This window comes from Cajanus cajan, chromosome 6, assembly GCF_000230855.2.
Source record: "Cajanus cajan strain Asha chromosome 6, NIPB_CcT2T_4, whole genome shotgun sequence".
Classification (NCBI taxonomy): Eukaryota; Viridiplantae; Streptophyta; class Magnoliopsida; order Fabales; family Fabaceae; genus Cajanus; species Cajanus cajan.
Genome location: NC_138522.1, coordinates 52,757,702 through 52,775,756, shown reverse-complemented (window position 1 = coordinate 52,775,756; position 18,055 = coordinate 52,757,702). Strand labels below are relative to the sequence as shown.

The 18,055-nt window shown below is 33.3% G+C and overlaps 2 protein-coding genes across 3 annotated transcripts; both read right to left on the bottom strand.

The window, feature by feature from the left end:
* Nucleotides 1-848: 848 nt before the first annotated feature.
* On the bottom strand, nucleotides 849-5,252 carry LOC109799903 (proline-rich receptor-like protein kinase PERK15). The gene is made up of 8 exons (XM_020360553.3): nucleotides 4,297-5,252; nucleotides 3,638-4,090; nucleotides 3,388-3,474; nucleotides 3,048-3,118; nucleotides 2,528-2,613; nucleotides 2,071-2,215; nucleotides 1,643-1,804; nucleotides 849-1,441 (listed from the first exon to the last, which is right to left on the bottom strand). The coding sequence occupies exons 1-8, from the start codon at nucleotides 5,084-5,086 to the stop codon at nucleotides 1,250-1,252; spliced, it is 1,986 nt and encodes a 661-aa protein (XP_020216142.1). The 5' UTR covers nucleotides 5,087-5,252; the 3' UTR covers nucleotides 849-1,249.
* Nucleotides 5,253-7,132: 1,880 nt separating this feature from the next.
* LOC109800198 (adaptin family protein) lies at nucleotides 7,133-17,162 on the bottom strand. 2 transcript variants are annotated; one of them, XM_020360942.3, is made up of 11 exons: nucleotides 16,936-17,162; nucleotides 15,799-16,315; nucleotides 14,604-14,728; nucleotides 13,867-14,065; nucleotides 12,948-13,176; nucleotides 12,651-12,817; nucleotides 12,276-12,485; nucleotides 9,594-9,704; nucleotides 9,311-9,487; nucleotides 8,201-8,656; nucleotides 7,133-7,836 (listed from the first exon to the last, which is right to left on the bottom strand). In XM_020360942.3, exons 1-11 carry the CDS (start codon nucleotides 16,989-16,991, stop codon nucleotides 7,546-7,548), a joined length of 2,538 nt encoding a protein of 845 aa, XP_020216531.2. In that variant the 5' UTR covers nucleotides 16,992-17,162; the 3' UTR covers nucleotides 7,133-7,545. The 2 variants fall into 2 exon arrangements, with proteins under 2 accessions (XP_020216531.2, XP_082933728.1); XM_083077602.1 differs by lacking the exon at nucleotides 16,936-17,162 and adding an exon at nucleotides 16,495-16,572.
* Nucleotides 17,163-18,055: the final 893 nt, after the last annotated feature.

The window sequence follows — 18,055 nt, the reverse complement described above, 5'->3', positions numbered from 1 at the left end:
ATTTTATAAAATTGATTATTTTAAAACTAAAAATGTATAATTTAAAATTTAATATATATATATATATATATATATATTCATATAAAGTCACATTTTAAAAAAAATAACAATTATTAAATTTAATAAATATATAATATTTAATAAATATTAAAATTAATTAATATAATTAAATTGGTATGTTTTTTATTATTAAATAAAAATTAAGAGATAAAATATTACAAATGTTTATCTAATTCTTTTATTAGACCCCAAGTATCTTTTTATTTGTGAGAATTGAAATTGGCAGCATCTCACTTAACATCTTGTCTGGGCCTAAAACTTCACTTTTGGGCTTAGGATGTCGGCTCATACTTTATATGTATGCTTTTAGTCAAGAAGAAAAACAAAACTTGCGTGCTAATGTTTGTAGCAACTTAATGCCAGACTATAGTATAGAGGTATGGTAAGGCCTGAATCTTTATATTTAATTGACCAAACAATATCTTTATATTTACACTGAGTTAGGAAATCTCCAACTTGTTAAAATCTATTGGTCCAGTGGTGTGTTTTTGGACCTGTTCGAAGTATCAACCCACATCATATCAACTCTAGGGTAGGTTTGATTCACATTAAAATATAGAAAAGAAAAATAATATAAGAATAATGTTCAACAAATTTTTATTTTATACATTGTTGAGTAAATAATAGATAGTACAAACAAAATAATTTTAAACTTATTACAATATCCTTTTCAATATTTAATTATCATAATAAATTATTATTATCTTAATTATGAGAATAATAGTAACAAGAATTGTGATAACAAAGTGGTAGTGACAAACGATAATAATAATAATGATAGTGACAAATGATAACAATAACAATGATAAAAACATCACATAGATAACGACGACAAGAAGAGTTAGTTACAACGACGATAATAAATATTAAAATGATAGTTGTACTTTTTTTAAAAAAGACAAAATGATAGTAGTACTATAATTCTTAGCAAATCAATCTACTTTAATTCACACATTTTGAAATCTCTAATTCAGTAAGCAAAAGAAGCTTTTAATAATAAGTTGTTAAAAAAATTGAAAACTGATCAAGAATTTGAACGTCTAGTCACTCTAGTCTGGACAATACGAACTTTACATCTTTAGCAGAACATAATTACCATAATTCTGAATGGAGTTCACAACTCATTCCACTCACTCTGACCTCTGTTATAATATGCCTCTGATTGGTGAACATCACTACTTGCTCCTGATCAGTGAAGACCATAACCGCTGGAGCAATATTTCTGACATGATAATGCCAAATTGAAATTTCTCATGTCCTGCTGATATTGGTTGGCATCATAATCTGAACTATTTGACCAATTGTATATTGTGGTATGCCCCGGTGTAATATCTCCAACTAGATCGGTTAGAGAAACCACACCTTCTAAGGCTCCAACTATCTGTTACAAATTGTGAACTTTGTGATCAGAGCCCCATATGTACTTCTTGTAAACATACCATGTTTTATCATAGCTTGATAAAGTAAATCTAGCTACTAAGAATTAATTGTCTAGTAAAAGTTCAAATTAACTTAAGTTTTTCGTCTTTTACACCTTATGAGTTGTGATGGAAAATTAAAAAAAGGAAAGAGATATTATTACTTGGCTCATACGAGGTCTAAGCCTGGCTGAATGGCGCACACAAGCAGCTGCACAGGTAATCATTCTAACCATTTCCTGAGCTTCATTATTTTGCTGCAACCTTGGATCAACAAGATCGTTGAAGTCACCATCTTGTAGTGCTTGAGCAAGCAATGGCCTAGCCTGTAGTGCCAATTTGCCAATACACAAATATATTGCAAGATCATTTTGAGGATCAGCACAGCAGCAAAAGAGACCTTGTGTGCAACAAGAAAAATTTGTCCCCCAAAAATTCACTATTGCTTTGAGTTGGTAAAATATTTATTATCATTCTAATAATCATCCACATACATGAGCACCGAAGCTGATTATAAAACAAAATTGCATTTTCCAACATGATGACTCTTGTCATATCATATATGTTATTGGAAAGAACTGAGTCAACTCACCCAGTCAACCAGGCTCTTGTTCCTTGATCCTGTTGCAGTGATTGGTGGACGTCCCGTTATAAGTTCTAAAAGCATGACACCGTAGGAATATACATCTGATTTATCTGTCAATTTACCACTTGATGCATACTCTGGAGCCAGATACCTGCAATGAAATTTTTGGTTTTGAAATTCTAAAGTTGGCTAAAGCTGATCTTGACATATGCAATAGACAACTTTGGCAACACACATAGATGTATAGAAACATGCTAACTGAGTAACTGTGCTATTAACCGTCAATTTTAAGACAACACGTACCCTACAAACCTGACTTTAAAAACTATGAGATGCTCATTTACGTAGACGGATTAAAAGAAATGTCAATGTTTAGGGGTAGGTTACTATTCAAGAAAACGATGAGGGCCAATGTCAAGTAATGCACTTATGGTACGTGAAGTGAGATGAGAAGTGGCCTTACCCAAAGGTTCCCATCACTCGGGTGGTGAGGTGACTAATGCAACTGTCAGTGTTAGGGAAGATTTTTGCCAGGCCAAAGTCAGAAACCTAATACAAACAGAAGCTCATCATTAATATATTTCCAAAGTAATCGATAAATAGACGTCTCAGATCAACAGTTATTTACATAGGAAAACTTCATGTGCTGTATGGTGCATTGGGAAAAATCAGGAACTTTTTTTAAGGAAATCCAAAAGAGTAATAAGCAATATGAGTAATGGCATAAAAAGTTCTATCTGTTCTTATCAGTTGAAAATATTAGAAAACAGTAAGAATAAGATCTATCAGCGAATAGAAAAGGGGGAAAAGCCATCTCCATTTAAATCGAGCATTCTGATTTCCTGAAGGAAACATTTCGTATTAAGCATATTAAAAAATGTTAGTATTATTTTCTACATCCTATTGTAACAAAAGTAAGTCGTAGAAAACTGTATAAAAGTAACAACATCGTATAATATTTAAGTGAACAAGATGAAACTTACCTTGGGTTCAAACTTAAAATCAAGAAGAATATTAGATGCTTTAATATCACGGTGAATAATTGCCGGATTACCTGTAGACACGATGATCATAGTTAAAATCAATTGACATTTCTAATACTCATAACCACAGTAGATTTATATGAGATGTTAAGTATGTAACTTCAAGGCATCCTATTGAGAATTTTTTTTTTTTTTTTTATGTTGCCATTGTAATGAGATGCGAAAACAAAAATTTAGTAGATACAGGCTTTAGGAAAATCAAGAAATTAAAGATTAGGACGCTATATCTTAACTGGAAAATCGTGAATTAGTTTCTAATTAAAAAGCGAAGAATTCTCACAATCTTCGTGTAGATATGCCAGCCCTTTTGCAGATCCCAAGGCAATTTTAACTCTCGTTGTCCATTCTAAGAAGCTGCCCTCCTCCCCTGCAATACATTTTTTATGTCATCTTAAAGACCATGCAACTGAAAAATGGAACCGCAAAAAAACTTGTCCACTCTAGATAAAAGAAAACAATGGTACTTAAAAACTTTGTCACAAAAAACCACTAGTGCCACTAGTGAAGGCTACCATAAATTATAGACTTACCAATACCATGTAAGTGGAATTCCAACGTGTTATTTGGAACAAATTCGTAAACAAGCAATCTCTCTGCCCCGGTAACGCAGTATCCTAGCAATTCAACAAGATGTTTGTGATGCACTCGGCTAATGGTCTCAACCTCAGCTTGAAATTCTCTCTCTCCTTGTTGGCTCCCTGGTTTTAACTGCTTAACTGCAATTTCCTTTCCACAAGGGAGAATTCCTTTGTACACATACCCAAAACCACCTTCTCCAAGAAGGTTTGACTCAGAGAAACAATTAGTGGCCACTAATATTTCATCATATGTGAAAATACCACTCACGGAACCAAAGCCAACCCTTGGAGCACGGTTTGGGATTGCTTTCACAGACACTGAGTTAAAAGAACCAGAAGCTCCACCACCCTCAGTGAGATGTGGTGGCGGCGTTGGATTTGATTGCACTCGAATAACATGAGACCCTGATGATGATGATATAATGTAGTGTTCAAGCAGGTCAGTAATTGTCCAACAAATCTAATGAAACATGAAATGCATAGAACTTTGATTATATTACACCAATTTTTACTTTTTATTTTATAGAACACAAGGCAATGTTCAGCCTCAACATATGTAACACAGTTAAGTTATGTCCTCAAATTTAAGAAAAAGGATAAGGTTTTCTAACCCTTGGATTCAACATATGGTGACGGTTCCTTATAGTGAGGGGTAAACAGCTTCTTGCGTTTGTTTTTCTTCCTATGTCTGCATAGAACTGATCCAACGGTAAAAACAAACACGAAAACGATAACTCCAATTACAAGCCCAACGATGAGTCCACTTGACACGTGGAATGTTGAAGGCTTCTGAACTTCCACAGCCACCGGCAAACTTTCACTTGGTGTTCTCGACGGCGTTGCCAAGTCAGGTTCCGTGAACGCAGTTAATAGAGGCGGCGGAGGAACAGTCTCCGTCGCCGTGTCCGCCGCCGGAAGCGGTGGCGGATTCATTTCATTTGACAATGTAGGTGGAAAAGTGGCGGCTGGAGATGGCGGCGATGGTGTAACTTCGAACGGTGGAAACGTTGTCGTTGCAGGTGCCGTGGCAAATGGAAACGGCGGTGGCGGAGATGCGGCGGTTGGAGCCGGAGACAACGGTGTAACGAAAAACGGTGGAAACGGCGGTGGCAGAGACTCCGGCGACGGAGACGGCAACAACGGCATTGTCGGAGGAAGTGGCGAAAGTGAAGACGGTGGTGGCGAATCCGGAAGGAGTAAAGTTTCCGGCAACGGCGAGGTGACCGGAGGCGTCTGAGACATTGATGGTGACGGCGAGGAGCGGAGTGGTGGCGGAGCTGGTTCCGGCGACGGCGGAGGAGTGGCCGGAGAATAATATGGTGCAACTGCAAACATTGTTTTCCTTTTGTTTGTATAAAAACAGTGGTTATGACTTGGAAGGTGAACAAAATTCATGCGCATGAAGCAGATAAGTATAAACTAATTTTGGTTCTTATTAAAAAATTTATTGCAACATACTCATAATGTGGTGTTTTGTAATTTGTAGTGAAAAATGAAAACGAAGAGAAAAGGATGCTATGGTGGCACAGCACTGACTGGTCCACTAATAGCTAGTGCAGTCCAACTCAGTAGTTAAGAGCAAATGCCTACAAAAGAAATTGAGTTATGTGTTGTTAGTTTTATAAGAATTTAATTAGAACATATTAATGGTATACAATTTTTTATAAAACTTTTGATGTATTTATAATATAGTTATTTGTTTGTATTATACAAAAATTTATATTTTAATTTTACAAAATCCTCCTTAAAGTTTATAATACTCACATATTTAAATTAAATTTTTTGATATTTCGTATTTCTTTTGTAATTCATTATTAAAATATTTTTTTACCCTCATAAAATTGAAAATTTTTACAATGACAACATAAACAATCAATGTTAAAAAAATTAACAATAAGAATCAAAAAGATTATAATACTGAAATTAAAAAAAATTATCTTAAATTATAGAAATTAAAAAGATTAAAAAAAGTAATATATGAACTAAAAAATGTATTTTAAACTGTAGAAACAAAAATATTTTAACCTTAATTTATCTGTGTACCATTCATGATTTTGAATTAAAATAATACAAAAATATTTTAGATATTGTATTAAAATTATTTTAAATTCTCTTTTCTTTCCTCCCAATATTGGAAGAGAAATATGAAGAGAAAATTTGCTTCCTTCATTTTCTTCTCCTCCTAAAATTAAATTAAATAATAAAAGCTTATAAAACTTTTTCTCCATTCATTTTCTTTAACCCTATCCATCCAACCAAACAGCATATTAGAAGAAAATTACACTTAGCAGCTACTGGGATAAATAAATTTTAATTTTATTGTGGTGTCATGGTTGAGAGTAGAGACAGAGAGAGGTGCATGTGGTGGTTGACCTTTACGAAAAATATAATAATGTAGGTCCCCGTAGGGTGACCTTTTTCAGAAACTAAAAAAGAAGAGTGGTTGAAATTGAAAAAAAATAAAAATAAAAATACAAGGAACGAATGGCTATTGATGGAAATTAGATGATGCATGGCAGACTGGCAATGAGGCACCCTCATCTTCAATGTTATCTGCTATTGCTAAACACTCGCGCACGCAGAAAGTATATTTACCAATTAAATATAAAGCTGCATTTTGAATTTAAAACAGACAAAATATAAACATCCGAGGTCAACATTTCAAGTATCCCAAGATGTCACATGTACCTCGAAATAGCCGCTCAAAATAAAAATAATGATTGAATAAATAAAAGGGAAATCACTAGCCGGATTAACTGTTGTTTCTCGTTCCCCCGCCTCTAACATGTTAGTTTAACTTTCTGGCTTAGACATTTTTTCCAAAACTAAAACAAGTATGTTCCTTCACACACAAGAACAAAGACTTCTGTTTAAACCGTCCAATATCTCTGTGTAATGTTTCAGGGCAACAATAGCTCACAGAAGTGTGTTTCCAGTTCGTTTTAAATTAGTTTTTAGACGAGAAGTGATAATTGAGAATATTTGTTTCTAAGATATAATATATAATTTGTTGAGCAAACCAATTATTGTATGGATATTGATCTCATACTACTTGCTGAATTTGTGAAATATTGAAACCGTAACTGTTACATATTATTTGACATGTCTGTTCTTGATAATGTTTCCACTTTTTTTCCTTTTCGACAACTTCCTTTATTTGAAGGACATAACGTTTGCTGTTTTTTCCTTTTCGTCAATTTCTTTATTTGAAGGAGCAATAAATTAATTTATAAATTAAATGAGTTAAATTTGAACTAAAATTTTTTCTACGACCTACTTTTACTTTAGGAAATTAAAAAATAGTTTAAAAACCTACTTAAAAATTTTAAAATAATTCAAAATCTTACTTGGTAATTTAATCTTTAAAAAAAGAAAAAAAAAAAAAAAGACCTCGAAAATCACCGAATGCAAACTAACTAGCAATAATATTACAGGCATCGAGCATCATGGTGTATAAAGCAATTAATTAATAAAGGGTCCAGTTTCACATTTCATTACCAACCCCTAGTCAACCAATGCCAATGACCCACAGAACAGACAACGATGAACACTTGAAAAATATGTCAGAAAATAAACATAAAACCTCTACAAACTTACAACGCAGACTAGGTTCTCTACAACTGAATATTTGATGATCATCACGTGATTTGGATACAGAACAACTACAAAATCTTTTAGCCAATGGAATCCCCTGCATTTTCTGTAATACACCTATCTGAATTCTCTTTTATGTTTTTTTCCCGGCGGGGGTTGGTTACAGAGCCGATATCCTCCATTTCCTTGTAAATTCAATCTAGGATTCCAAAATTGCATGAGTGCCTATTCCACTTCCACATCTCTGAAGGATGCACCATAAAGTTTCAAGATAAACCAAATTTGGACAAGGCTGATTGGAACAATGTTGAGAATGCCTGGGATGAACTCTGGTCGTCAGCTTTTATTTTAATCTGTGACTTGGCTGATGATGTGTTGATTATACACTCTACAAGATATATTGATGTTGCTTCTGCTTTCTGAGCAAAGAAAAAGAACTTGAAGTTGGGAGACTGACCACCGGATGCAATGCAGTGTATCAAATGACTTCGCATGTGCCGCACGAGAGCATGGGGAGTTGTCAGTGATGCGATTCCTTGAGGACTTAAAGAATGTTCCTGTACCAGATTTATGAATTATATACCACATATAAACCATTCTCGACACTTTTGTTGGTTAGGGGAGACCCCTAAAAAAAAAAAGAGTAGATAACAGAACAGTTCTATAGTTCAATTTTGAATTTTTGATGCATTACAAATGAAAATTAGTATATTACCGTTTTGCTATATCATCCAAATATGTGGTGCCACACATTATTTAATAAGCTTAACAACTTGTAAGATGTCAAATTCATTAAATAATGTGGCAACACATCATTGAATGGTATTGTAATTTTTTTTATAATGACAATGCATTCAAATTAAGTACATATTTGTTAGCCAAAGTTATCACACTAATGAAACTGATAATTTCAAAGCAAACCTCTGATGAAGATATTGGCAGTTGACGCCATTTCTGCTGAAATGTGCCAGGATCCAGTACAGCTTTTGAATTTAGGTTCAATGGAGGAGGTGAAGGCGTAGCTGCAGTTCCATCTGGAAAACCTAAACCAAGAAGATCATCGATTGCCAAGCTAGAAGTTGGAGCTTGACTAGATATGCCAGTAGTTGGAAATGCCAAATCTGCAAGTGGTTGTGAAGTTGCAGAAGGGGCGGATGAACCATTAAGGGAAGGAGCATAATAGGCAGAACCATTGCTACCAGGATCTCTGCCTTCATCTTTTTCTGAAGTACCTAGAAGCAGATCCTTGTCATTTGCTTCCACTCTCTGAGCTGGAACAACAGATTCTCCGGATTCTGCACTAATAGATAGATTTCCAAGTTCATCTGCAAACTCAAATGTCCCTCGGTGTTCCTTATCAGTGAACATATAAGAAGGCTGCAAGAATTTTCCGTTGTTAGTTTGACAGGTTTTGACATAGACAAGGATCAATACAACATAAACATGTTTCAAGTAACAACACTCTAAGACTTTCTAAGAACAAATGTTTTATATTTTTAGAAGGAAAATGCTAATGACACTCTCTAAGACTTTCTTTATTATTAGTTGAAACTCATCAAATTTTAGTGGATCTCATCTCACTACTAAATTGAGAGATTCATTAAATGAAAATCAAGACCAACCAAAATTTGGGATTTCAAATACATTTCAGTCAATAAAAGTGTGTTAGAAAGAGTGTGATAGATAGTGTCACCAACATTCCTATCCTTAAAATGTTAAAAATGACTTCTTATGTAAATAACAAATTGCAGCATATTATTTAGAATATCTCGTGACAGTAGAGGCTAGACTAAACATAAAACCTTCCGATGTCAGACTCATTTTACAGGGAAGAAACAGAAAAAAAAAAAATTTAATGGTAAGATGAATTATTTCTTATTTTCTCCCCATTGCCATTTTATGTTTAAATTTGTTCGGTATAGCAACAAAAAATATTAAATTTAGATATGGAGTCAAGTACTTAAAATCAGTCCAAACTCAACGAATAATGTGTTCATTAACCAGTGGGGGAAGGGGGTAGATTTTAGCTACCTTTTGGTATACAACAGACAAACTGTTAAATTCATCAAATATACGATCTTTGATTTCACTGCTCTGGGTATCAGCAAATACTGAAACTGCTTGCTTTGGAGGGCTGACCACATTCTCTGCCACTGATACATTGTATTGCAGAAGCCTGTAATAAAATAAGGCCCTATCATGAACATCCTGCAATCAACAGAAAGCTTATTTAACTTACCACTGTGATACAAGAAAATAATCAAACATCTCATTGTTTTGATCATTCAAAGTAATATGTAGCAGCAATTCAAACCTGGTGAAAATCAGCAAGACCAGCAGCCAAAACAGCTCCTAATGCTTTTTGAGTTTCAGGGGGTCGCTTAAAGAAACACTTCATAACTGCAGTAAGAAGATGTAAGCGAACCTGCATCATGAGACAGCAGCTGTTCAAAATATAATAAAGTAAACATAAATAAAAACTAATATCCTATTGCAATACTAACAATAGATACCACTAAATAATCTCTATGATAAAACAATGGTTTCATGATTAACGTGCAACCACCAGGAGGGGGTATCAATGACGTATGCATTTATTTATTCATTACAATGATAGAATTATGACAATTAAATTAGGACCACTGTTAGGATATAGAATAAAGGGAATTAGAATAGTTATTAGTTAGAAAGATATCATGGGCTAGGCCCATCACATCTATAAATAGGAGGTTACTTGGTAGAGGGGAAGATTCAGATTTGTTCACATTTGTAAATTGAGCATTAGCTCTTTGTGAAAGGAGAAATCCTTTGTGAAGGGGAAACCCTTGGAGGAGATATTTCTCTCCTATTTTTTTGTTCTTTTCAACATATTCAATAAAATCTTTCTTTTCTTTCTCTTTCCTAATTCTTGGTTCCTAACAACCACATTGAAATCCAAACCCAACAATGATTCCATGGAAGACATTCGTACTCTTGGTATGTCTGGAGAGGGATGCAAAGGCTGATCAATGCCTCCTTTGTTCTCCATGAATATATGAAGACAGCAGTTAATGTTTTGTATTATATTGTTATTGCCAATGCAGGGAGGAGTTATTGAAGCAGAGGGGAGGGGGAATTCTCAAGTGTCAAAAGAATAAGAGAATAATGATTGTGAATATGCCTTTGCCATAAAATCAGCAGGACACAAAAAGATTAAACCTACTAAAGAATTTTCTAATGAATACTTGAAAACAAAATATCTTTCAAATATTTTACAAATACAATTGTTAAGGTTCACAGTATATTTATTAAACCTAGTCTGGTCTAGCCTGTCTGACCAGTGAAACTACAGCTTAGGCTGGTTCAGCTCAAAGTAGGACAGCACTGCTCAAATTTAGTCACAATCCACAGGTTTTTGTCAAATTCACTCAACCAAGACTGTTAAAATCTCATAGCATATATGTAGTATCCAGACAGCATATTCTCCACTGCCTCCATACCTAACAATTTTGAGTCTGTGACTTAACTATGACCAATGACACAAAATACCAAATGGCTAACAAAAGTCATGTCCTAGGACATTTGATTATTTGGGTTTATGAAAGTAGTTTTTGACCTTCCAATAAGCTCTTTGTAATTCATTTCAACAAGTTTCACGGCAAGCTTTTGAATAAGCTCTCGTTTGACAGTAGAATATTGAATAAATACTTAATTAAGCTGATTACTCAAGCAAACCACATATACAAAGGGAAAAAACTGCTTCTAGCATTAACTGGCCAATGTGGAACTTGCTAATATCAATAGTTGAGCTGAGATTAACCTTGGCTTCTTTCCCTTTTCTTATCAAAATTAAACAATTTAATAATAATTAGGATAAAAGGTATTTGAATAGAATGATTATTCAAATTGTTTTATGAGAATTATTTTTGTAGACTTTTTAATTGATTCAATAGAATGATATTTATAATTAGTATAATTATATATATATATATATATATATATATATATATATATATTCAATTTACCTTATAAATAGAACTATGATATTGATATAAAAAAAATATACTTACGGTTCACAGTTAAATTTTGATAAGAGGATATATTAAATTTTAATGAGAACACCATTAACTCTTTTTAAAACTAATCTAAGATTTCAAGAAATTAATTTTTTAAATAACCAACTCCGTTCTCATACTATATGTATTATCAATTATTTAGTTTTTTTAATAATTAATTGTGATAATTATTCTTAAAGTATTAATCTAATGAGTAATTAAATAAGTGCATAATATTCATTAACTTTTTTATTAACATATCTATTTTGCAATGCATTTATAATTATTATTTACAATATAAAAACGTTCAGTTCAAGAGACACATTGACCCATTTCCCTAACTAGACTATCTTGATTATATCTTGGAATAATTTAGAGTATCTTACAGATTATCTCTTAGGACTAGTTTCCCTATTTCATTAGTTTTAATGTTTCCTAATATTTCATGACTAGTCTCTTTATTCAGATGGGATTATGATCTAGTACTATTATAAATAAAGGTTAGGGGTTTATGTTTTATAATCTTACGAAAGTAAAACATCACAATATACACAAGAGAATATTATTCAGTGTAGTGAAAAATATCCAATAATATCCTGATTATATCTTTGAATAATTTAGAGTGTCTTAGAGATTATCTCTTGGGACTAATTTCCCTATTTTGTGTTTTGTAATATTTAATTATTTCTTTCTTTAATTAGGAAGATGATCTAGCATTAGTATATTTTATCATATGTAACACATCAAAATACACAAGACAATAAGTCTTTATTGTCTCAATATCTCCTCCCCCCCCCCCCCCCCCAAACCAAAGAATATAGTTCAACATGGGCAGAACTGAATCTATAACTAAGATTAAACTGCCCCATGTTTTTGGGAATAACTTGGCATTCAATATGGAAATCTAAATTTCAAATGCAGAAATTGCAAGATTGTAAAGCATAAAAAGTTAGGTGTACTACCTCTGCAGAATGTTCCTCATCCCAATTTTCAACTAAACTCTCCAAGACATATGGAGCATCGTGCATGTCCTGAGAATATTCCCCCAGCATCCAAATAAGAGCTGCCTTAGCCTTGGGTTCCTGGACATTTTTGCTACTGATATTGCCAACAACAGCAATACAATCCTGACTCCATTGTGGATATTTTCTTAACAGATCTTTCACAAGCACCTGCATAGATGAACTTCAAACTTTGCATTAGTCTACCCTACCATAAGTCAAATCAAAATGTCATACTTTGCACGCATGCAACATGTTTGCATAGTTTATGAAAGAATGTGATACTACACTTAGGAACAAATTCTACTGTATCTAATAGTCATTTGTCATGTTTACCAGAGCTTCAGAAGTAACATAGTCCTTTTCCATCTCAAGAAACTGGAGAAGTCGATCAACAATAGCATTGACATCATACTGCTGCAATGCTATCTTCCCAACAGCCCGAATTGATTCCCTTGCAATGGGAATGTCAACATTTGCAGCATATTCACATAATTCTGTCACTGAAATGAGATCCAAGAAGTTATTGAATAAGTCATAAAAATGTGGGCCTCAGAGCAAAAATGCAATCATCCTACATAAATCACTCCCTCTCCTAACCTTTTCTCTCTATAGCAAATAAGAGTTACTTACCTATCTCATAGGTGTTACTTTCATTTGCAACTGCAGTCAGCATTTCAAGCTTCAACTTTTTGACATATGATGGCTCATTATACTGGCAATAGAAGTGTTTGTAGTCTGCAGAAAATATATAAGGTGCACGCATGACCAAAAGATGCAGGTGACTTAAAACTGCATAGGATTGTTCTGGACTTCCTGAGCTCACTTGAGTTAAAAGAGGGGCTTTGATACGCTCATATACCTAAACAACAAGAATTTGCTACAAAATCACTGGGAAGCAACCAAAGCTGACAGGATAAAGTCAAAATAACTTCAAGATGAAGAAAAAAGTTTAGAAAATAAAAACAATAGTTTAAATAAATATGCAATCAAGCCATGCTGAGATTGACCAAGCCATATACAAATACAGTCAAAACCTAAGCTTGAGGTTAAGCTCAATGAATTGAGATCAAATCCCAGCACAAACCCCAGCTTGTTTAATAAACAGCTCAAGCCCAAGTAGTTCACAGACAATAATATAAATAATACATTGTACACATACATCCTAATTATAATAACTACTGATTTATTTAAATTATATGCCACCTACAAATTCTCCAAGTTTACCATCACAACACTCAACCCATTGCATCCTCAAGCATCCCTAAGTTTGAGATCAAAACATTGGCCCAATTATAGGTGTCCATATATGAATACCATAAGCCTAATCTTGCAGCATGAAAAACCTAAATGCCAAATATATGTCCTCTGTGAATGATTTGGTAAGATAGTAATTAAAAGTCAAGTCATTACTAGATATAAAGCAAGTACAATTCAGATCAGAGAATTTTATGTGAGGAAAAAATAACTATGTATAAAAATATGTTGTAATGAAAAACAAGGAGATTAATGAGATGTTTTCACACAGAGAGAGACTCAAATCAATACATACCTGCTGATGAACATCAGCCATAGATAAAGTCAACTGTAGAAATACTTTAATAGTTGCCAAGACAACAGCACCATTTGCATGCTGGAGTCTATCTTCAAGGAGGTTCATAACATCAAATATTTCACTGTTGTCTGATGGAATGTACTTGGCCACCAATTCCAGCACAAGACATTGTGCCCATTCACTAAATTCCTTAATGCTGCAGGTAAAAAAAAATAAGAAATATGTTTTCTTAAAATTGGTATTTTTGCAAGATATTACAGATACTTTCTTTTTATCTCCAATGGCTGCTACAATTATCAACAGTCTAATAGGACCTCAGTTAGCACTTATAGTAAGGTAACAATAAAACATTCTTGTTCACATTAGTGAAGATACTACTCAGTCAACCATTTACTCCCACAATCATACTATATATCATTGATTTATAGTGTACACAAGGACAAAGAAGCTAATATAGTGGCAGATTATAGGGGAACTATAAGTCTATGAGCCTCTTTGGCAACGAGAAATGGAAAGACACAAAATTCCTTAGAAAAGAAATCCCAAAAGGGGGTGGCTGAGAATATTCAGTTTATCTAGTGTGTTCAGAAGAATGCTAGTATGGCCTTAAAAATTGTTAATTAAAGAATGTAATGGTGTTGTCCTATAGGGAAATATAACTTAAGCACTACAGCTTTCCCAATTAGTGTTCATCAAAGTATCAGAGAGCAAGGAATTACTTGAGAAAAAATTACCGATTCAAAAGGTAATATACAACTGGCTTGCTAAGTAGAGTTTCTCTCTCCCTGGCAGCTTCCTCTGATGTGGATGACTCTAAGGTCCAAATTTCTTGTAAAGCAGACAAACAATTTGCGACTACCTGACAAAAAAACCATGACCATATATATGTAAAGAACAATTTATCTGGTGACTGCTGTTGTTTTAATTTTTTGAAACATGAAGACTATTGTTGTTCTGATATATAGGTGAACAATTGAAAAGCAATAAGAACAAAAAATTGATACATACATACATACATACATACATACATACATACATACATACATACATATATATATAGAGAGAGAGAGACACACACACACATACAAGCGAAAGGAGTAAATCTAGATCATACAGCCATACATGCATGATCAGGATCAAAAGTTATGTAATGATCAGATGACAACTTAAAAAAGTCACATGACATTGTCTTTTAATCTTGACCGTTCATGATATGATCCAATGTGAAAAATTCACTCCTTTCACTCATAATAAAAGCCCTCTCACTTTATATGCTCCTCTATTTGTATATATACACATATATGCATCATGCATGCATGCATTATACCAAAAACCATACATTTAACTTTAAGCAAACAAAAAATTATTAAAATGAGACTTCAAGGACCAGCCCATTTATAGTGTCATCACCCAAGGAAATTGTACTGGTATCAAATCAAAAACAATCAACACACTTGTTTCAATCAAATGATTCAGATTGATAAAATTAAAAAGTCCTGATTTAAACAGAACTGGTTTTCAGTGTATTTTTTAATACACAGGTATCCTAGTCAAACTGAGATAAGTGCCATAAAAGCTTTTTTCTTTTTTATTTGGTTATGAGTGTCATGCATGCTTCACTTATCAACAAGATATATGTAGTTCTAAATGTCCAAAGATATCATCTAGGGACAACAACATAATTTAGGCTCATAATAATTCGAAAAATAGAAAAATGATCGAATACTTTATCAAACAAGAAACCAAAAAAAAAAATCAAGCATAATATTTATTTGTTTATAAATGGCCTATATGCTTGCAATTCATTAATCATTGGACAATTTAGATTAGCTTGGTCATAAGTGAAACTCTATTTTTCACAAAGGTTAAACAGCAGTGTTATAGTTGATCAGTATGAGGATGAAATTTCCACAGAAATGGGATCCTCACCTGAGTATCAGGGTCATGAAGCAATAAATGCTTCAGTGTTGCCGGAAAATCTGCATCAATACAGGTGGAAGCAGATATATGATATAGTTTTAAAACCCCAATAACTGCCACCATCCTCACATAACTATTGTTATCCTTCAACCCAGATCCTAATGGCCCAACCAAATACTCCACCAAGTTTGCCACTCGAAGCGAACACAAACTCCTCAACGCTAGCCCCCGAATCATAGGATCCTCATCCTTGCAATCTCTTTGCAGAAAATTAATCGTCAACAGTGCAAGATCAGGATTGCCCTTTGCATAGTTCCCAACATATAGGTAGCACATTTTTTTCAGAACAATGTCTGATGTTGCGGAGCACATTACCATCTCACCAAAGAGAGACGAGACATCAATACCTATAGTCATGTTGGAAATAACTTTCTTGAAGAGATCCCTCTTAGAATCATCGGCACCCGGCGCTCGGCTCCCAGCAAGCTGCCGGAGCTGCGATTTCAGATCAGAGACTTCACTCTTCCTGGATATATCAAACATTAGGTCAGTACTTGAAGTAAATATATTACAATTTACACCATGACGAAGAAATATTTAACAACACGAACAGAAAACAATTGTGATGCTAATTATCAAAAGCACATTTGAGGTTAAAAAAAAAATTAAAAAAAAAAATAGAAAGGACAGAAAAAGCTAATGCACCAATTCAATGTAGTTAACATAGTCCCTTTCCTTATTCCAGAAACAAGTTTCTGAAATGAAAAAGATAATGCGTAATGATGAATTCGCGAGACACGATGCTATGCCTTCTATTACGGTATACATAACTTAACTACTTAATTTATAACACACAAGCACATTGGATTTCACAATCGTACGCCAAATAGGACAAAACTCAACGGCATTGGATCTCAAATGTTAATGATAACCTAGCGAAGTACGCATTCAAACATTTGAAGACATGTTGCGAGATAAAACCAAAACATACGAAATTTCGTATTTGTCTGAAACCAAAAGGCGGCAATTGCTCTGCAGTTGCTTCCGTAGATGAGTCCAAATTGAAAGCGTGAATCGTTCAAATTAAGAAGAAAGTTAAAAGAACAAAGAAAAGTGGAGGCAGGGAAAGTGAATTTGGGAACTTACCCCGACGGTTGCGACGGCGAGGGGGATCGATTGGACTGCGGTGGTGGCGGAGCCATGGCCGGTGAAAGTTGAGTAGAACGACGACGCGATTAGATCGCCTCTTTCTTTCTGCAGAGGAAGTGAGATCTAAACGAAGAAAGAAGAGTGCTCGGAAATCGTAGCTACAGTGATGAATGAGCTTGTGAAATTTTTTAATCAAAAAATTGAGTGGGATTTGGTGAAATGTAATTTAGAAATTACGGGTAGAAATGATAGCCAGAAATAATAATAATAATATAAATAAATTTCACCTTTCGGATACATTTTCGACGTATGAGAAGCTGAAGTGGCGAGATCTCATTGCCTTTTTCTTTCTCTTCCACTTCTAACTTCTACCGTTCTACGACATGTTTTTTGCGAGAGAAAAATAAAATAAAATAACATTTTAATTTTTACAGTACTTTTTTAGTAATGATATTTAAAATGTTAAGAATAATAATAAATTAATAAATTGATATTTTTATTGTCCTCTAACGTAAGTATATGCACTCTTTGCATAGCTACATTAGTTAAAAGAACCCTGAATCCTAAATTAAAAATATTTTTAAATGTTAAAAGAACTTGACAGTCTCGAATAATTTGATGACCATAATACTTGACCTTTGGAGAAAAAAATAAACTGATTGGAGATTCATTTATAAAATTAATAAAAATTGAAAAAGTATACAAAACTTAACTCAGTAATTGATCAATTTGATTTTTGGCAGAAGTGATGGATAAATTTTTAAAAGATTTTTTTTTTGTGATATTTGAATTCCTAAAAATTAATTTGATTATGTAAATTAATTATTTTATTGTATTATGTTAGTTTTTTAAACAATTAATAATTAAGTTTCAAGTTGACACTTATTATTTTTTATTGGTTATTCTCTCTCTTGATGACTTATTATGAACTATAATCTAAGGTTTTTTTGGTTTTTTTTAATCAACATCAAGCACTTTGTCATATTTAAATATTTTAATCATGTTTTTTAATTAAAATGAAAGGTTGTTGTTGTATTTCGATAGTTTTTTATAATTTAATTTTCTGTCATTCTTGATTTCTTCATCTATTGTGGCTATAAGTTTAAGATTTCATAAA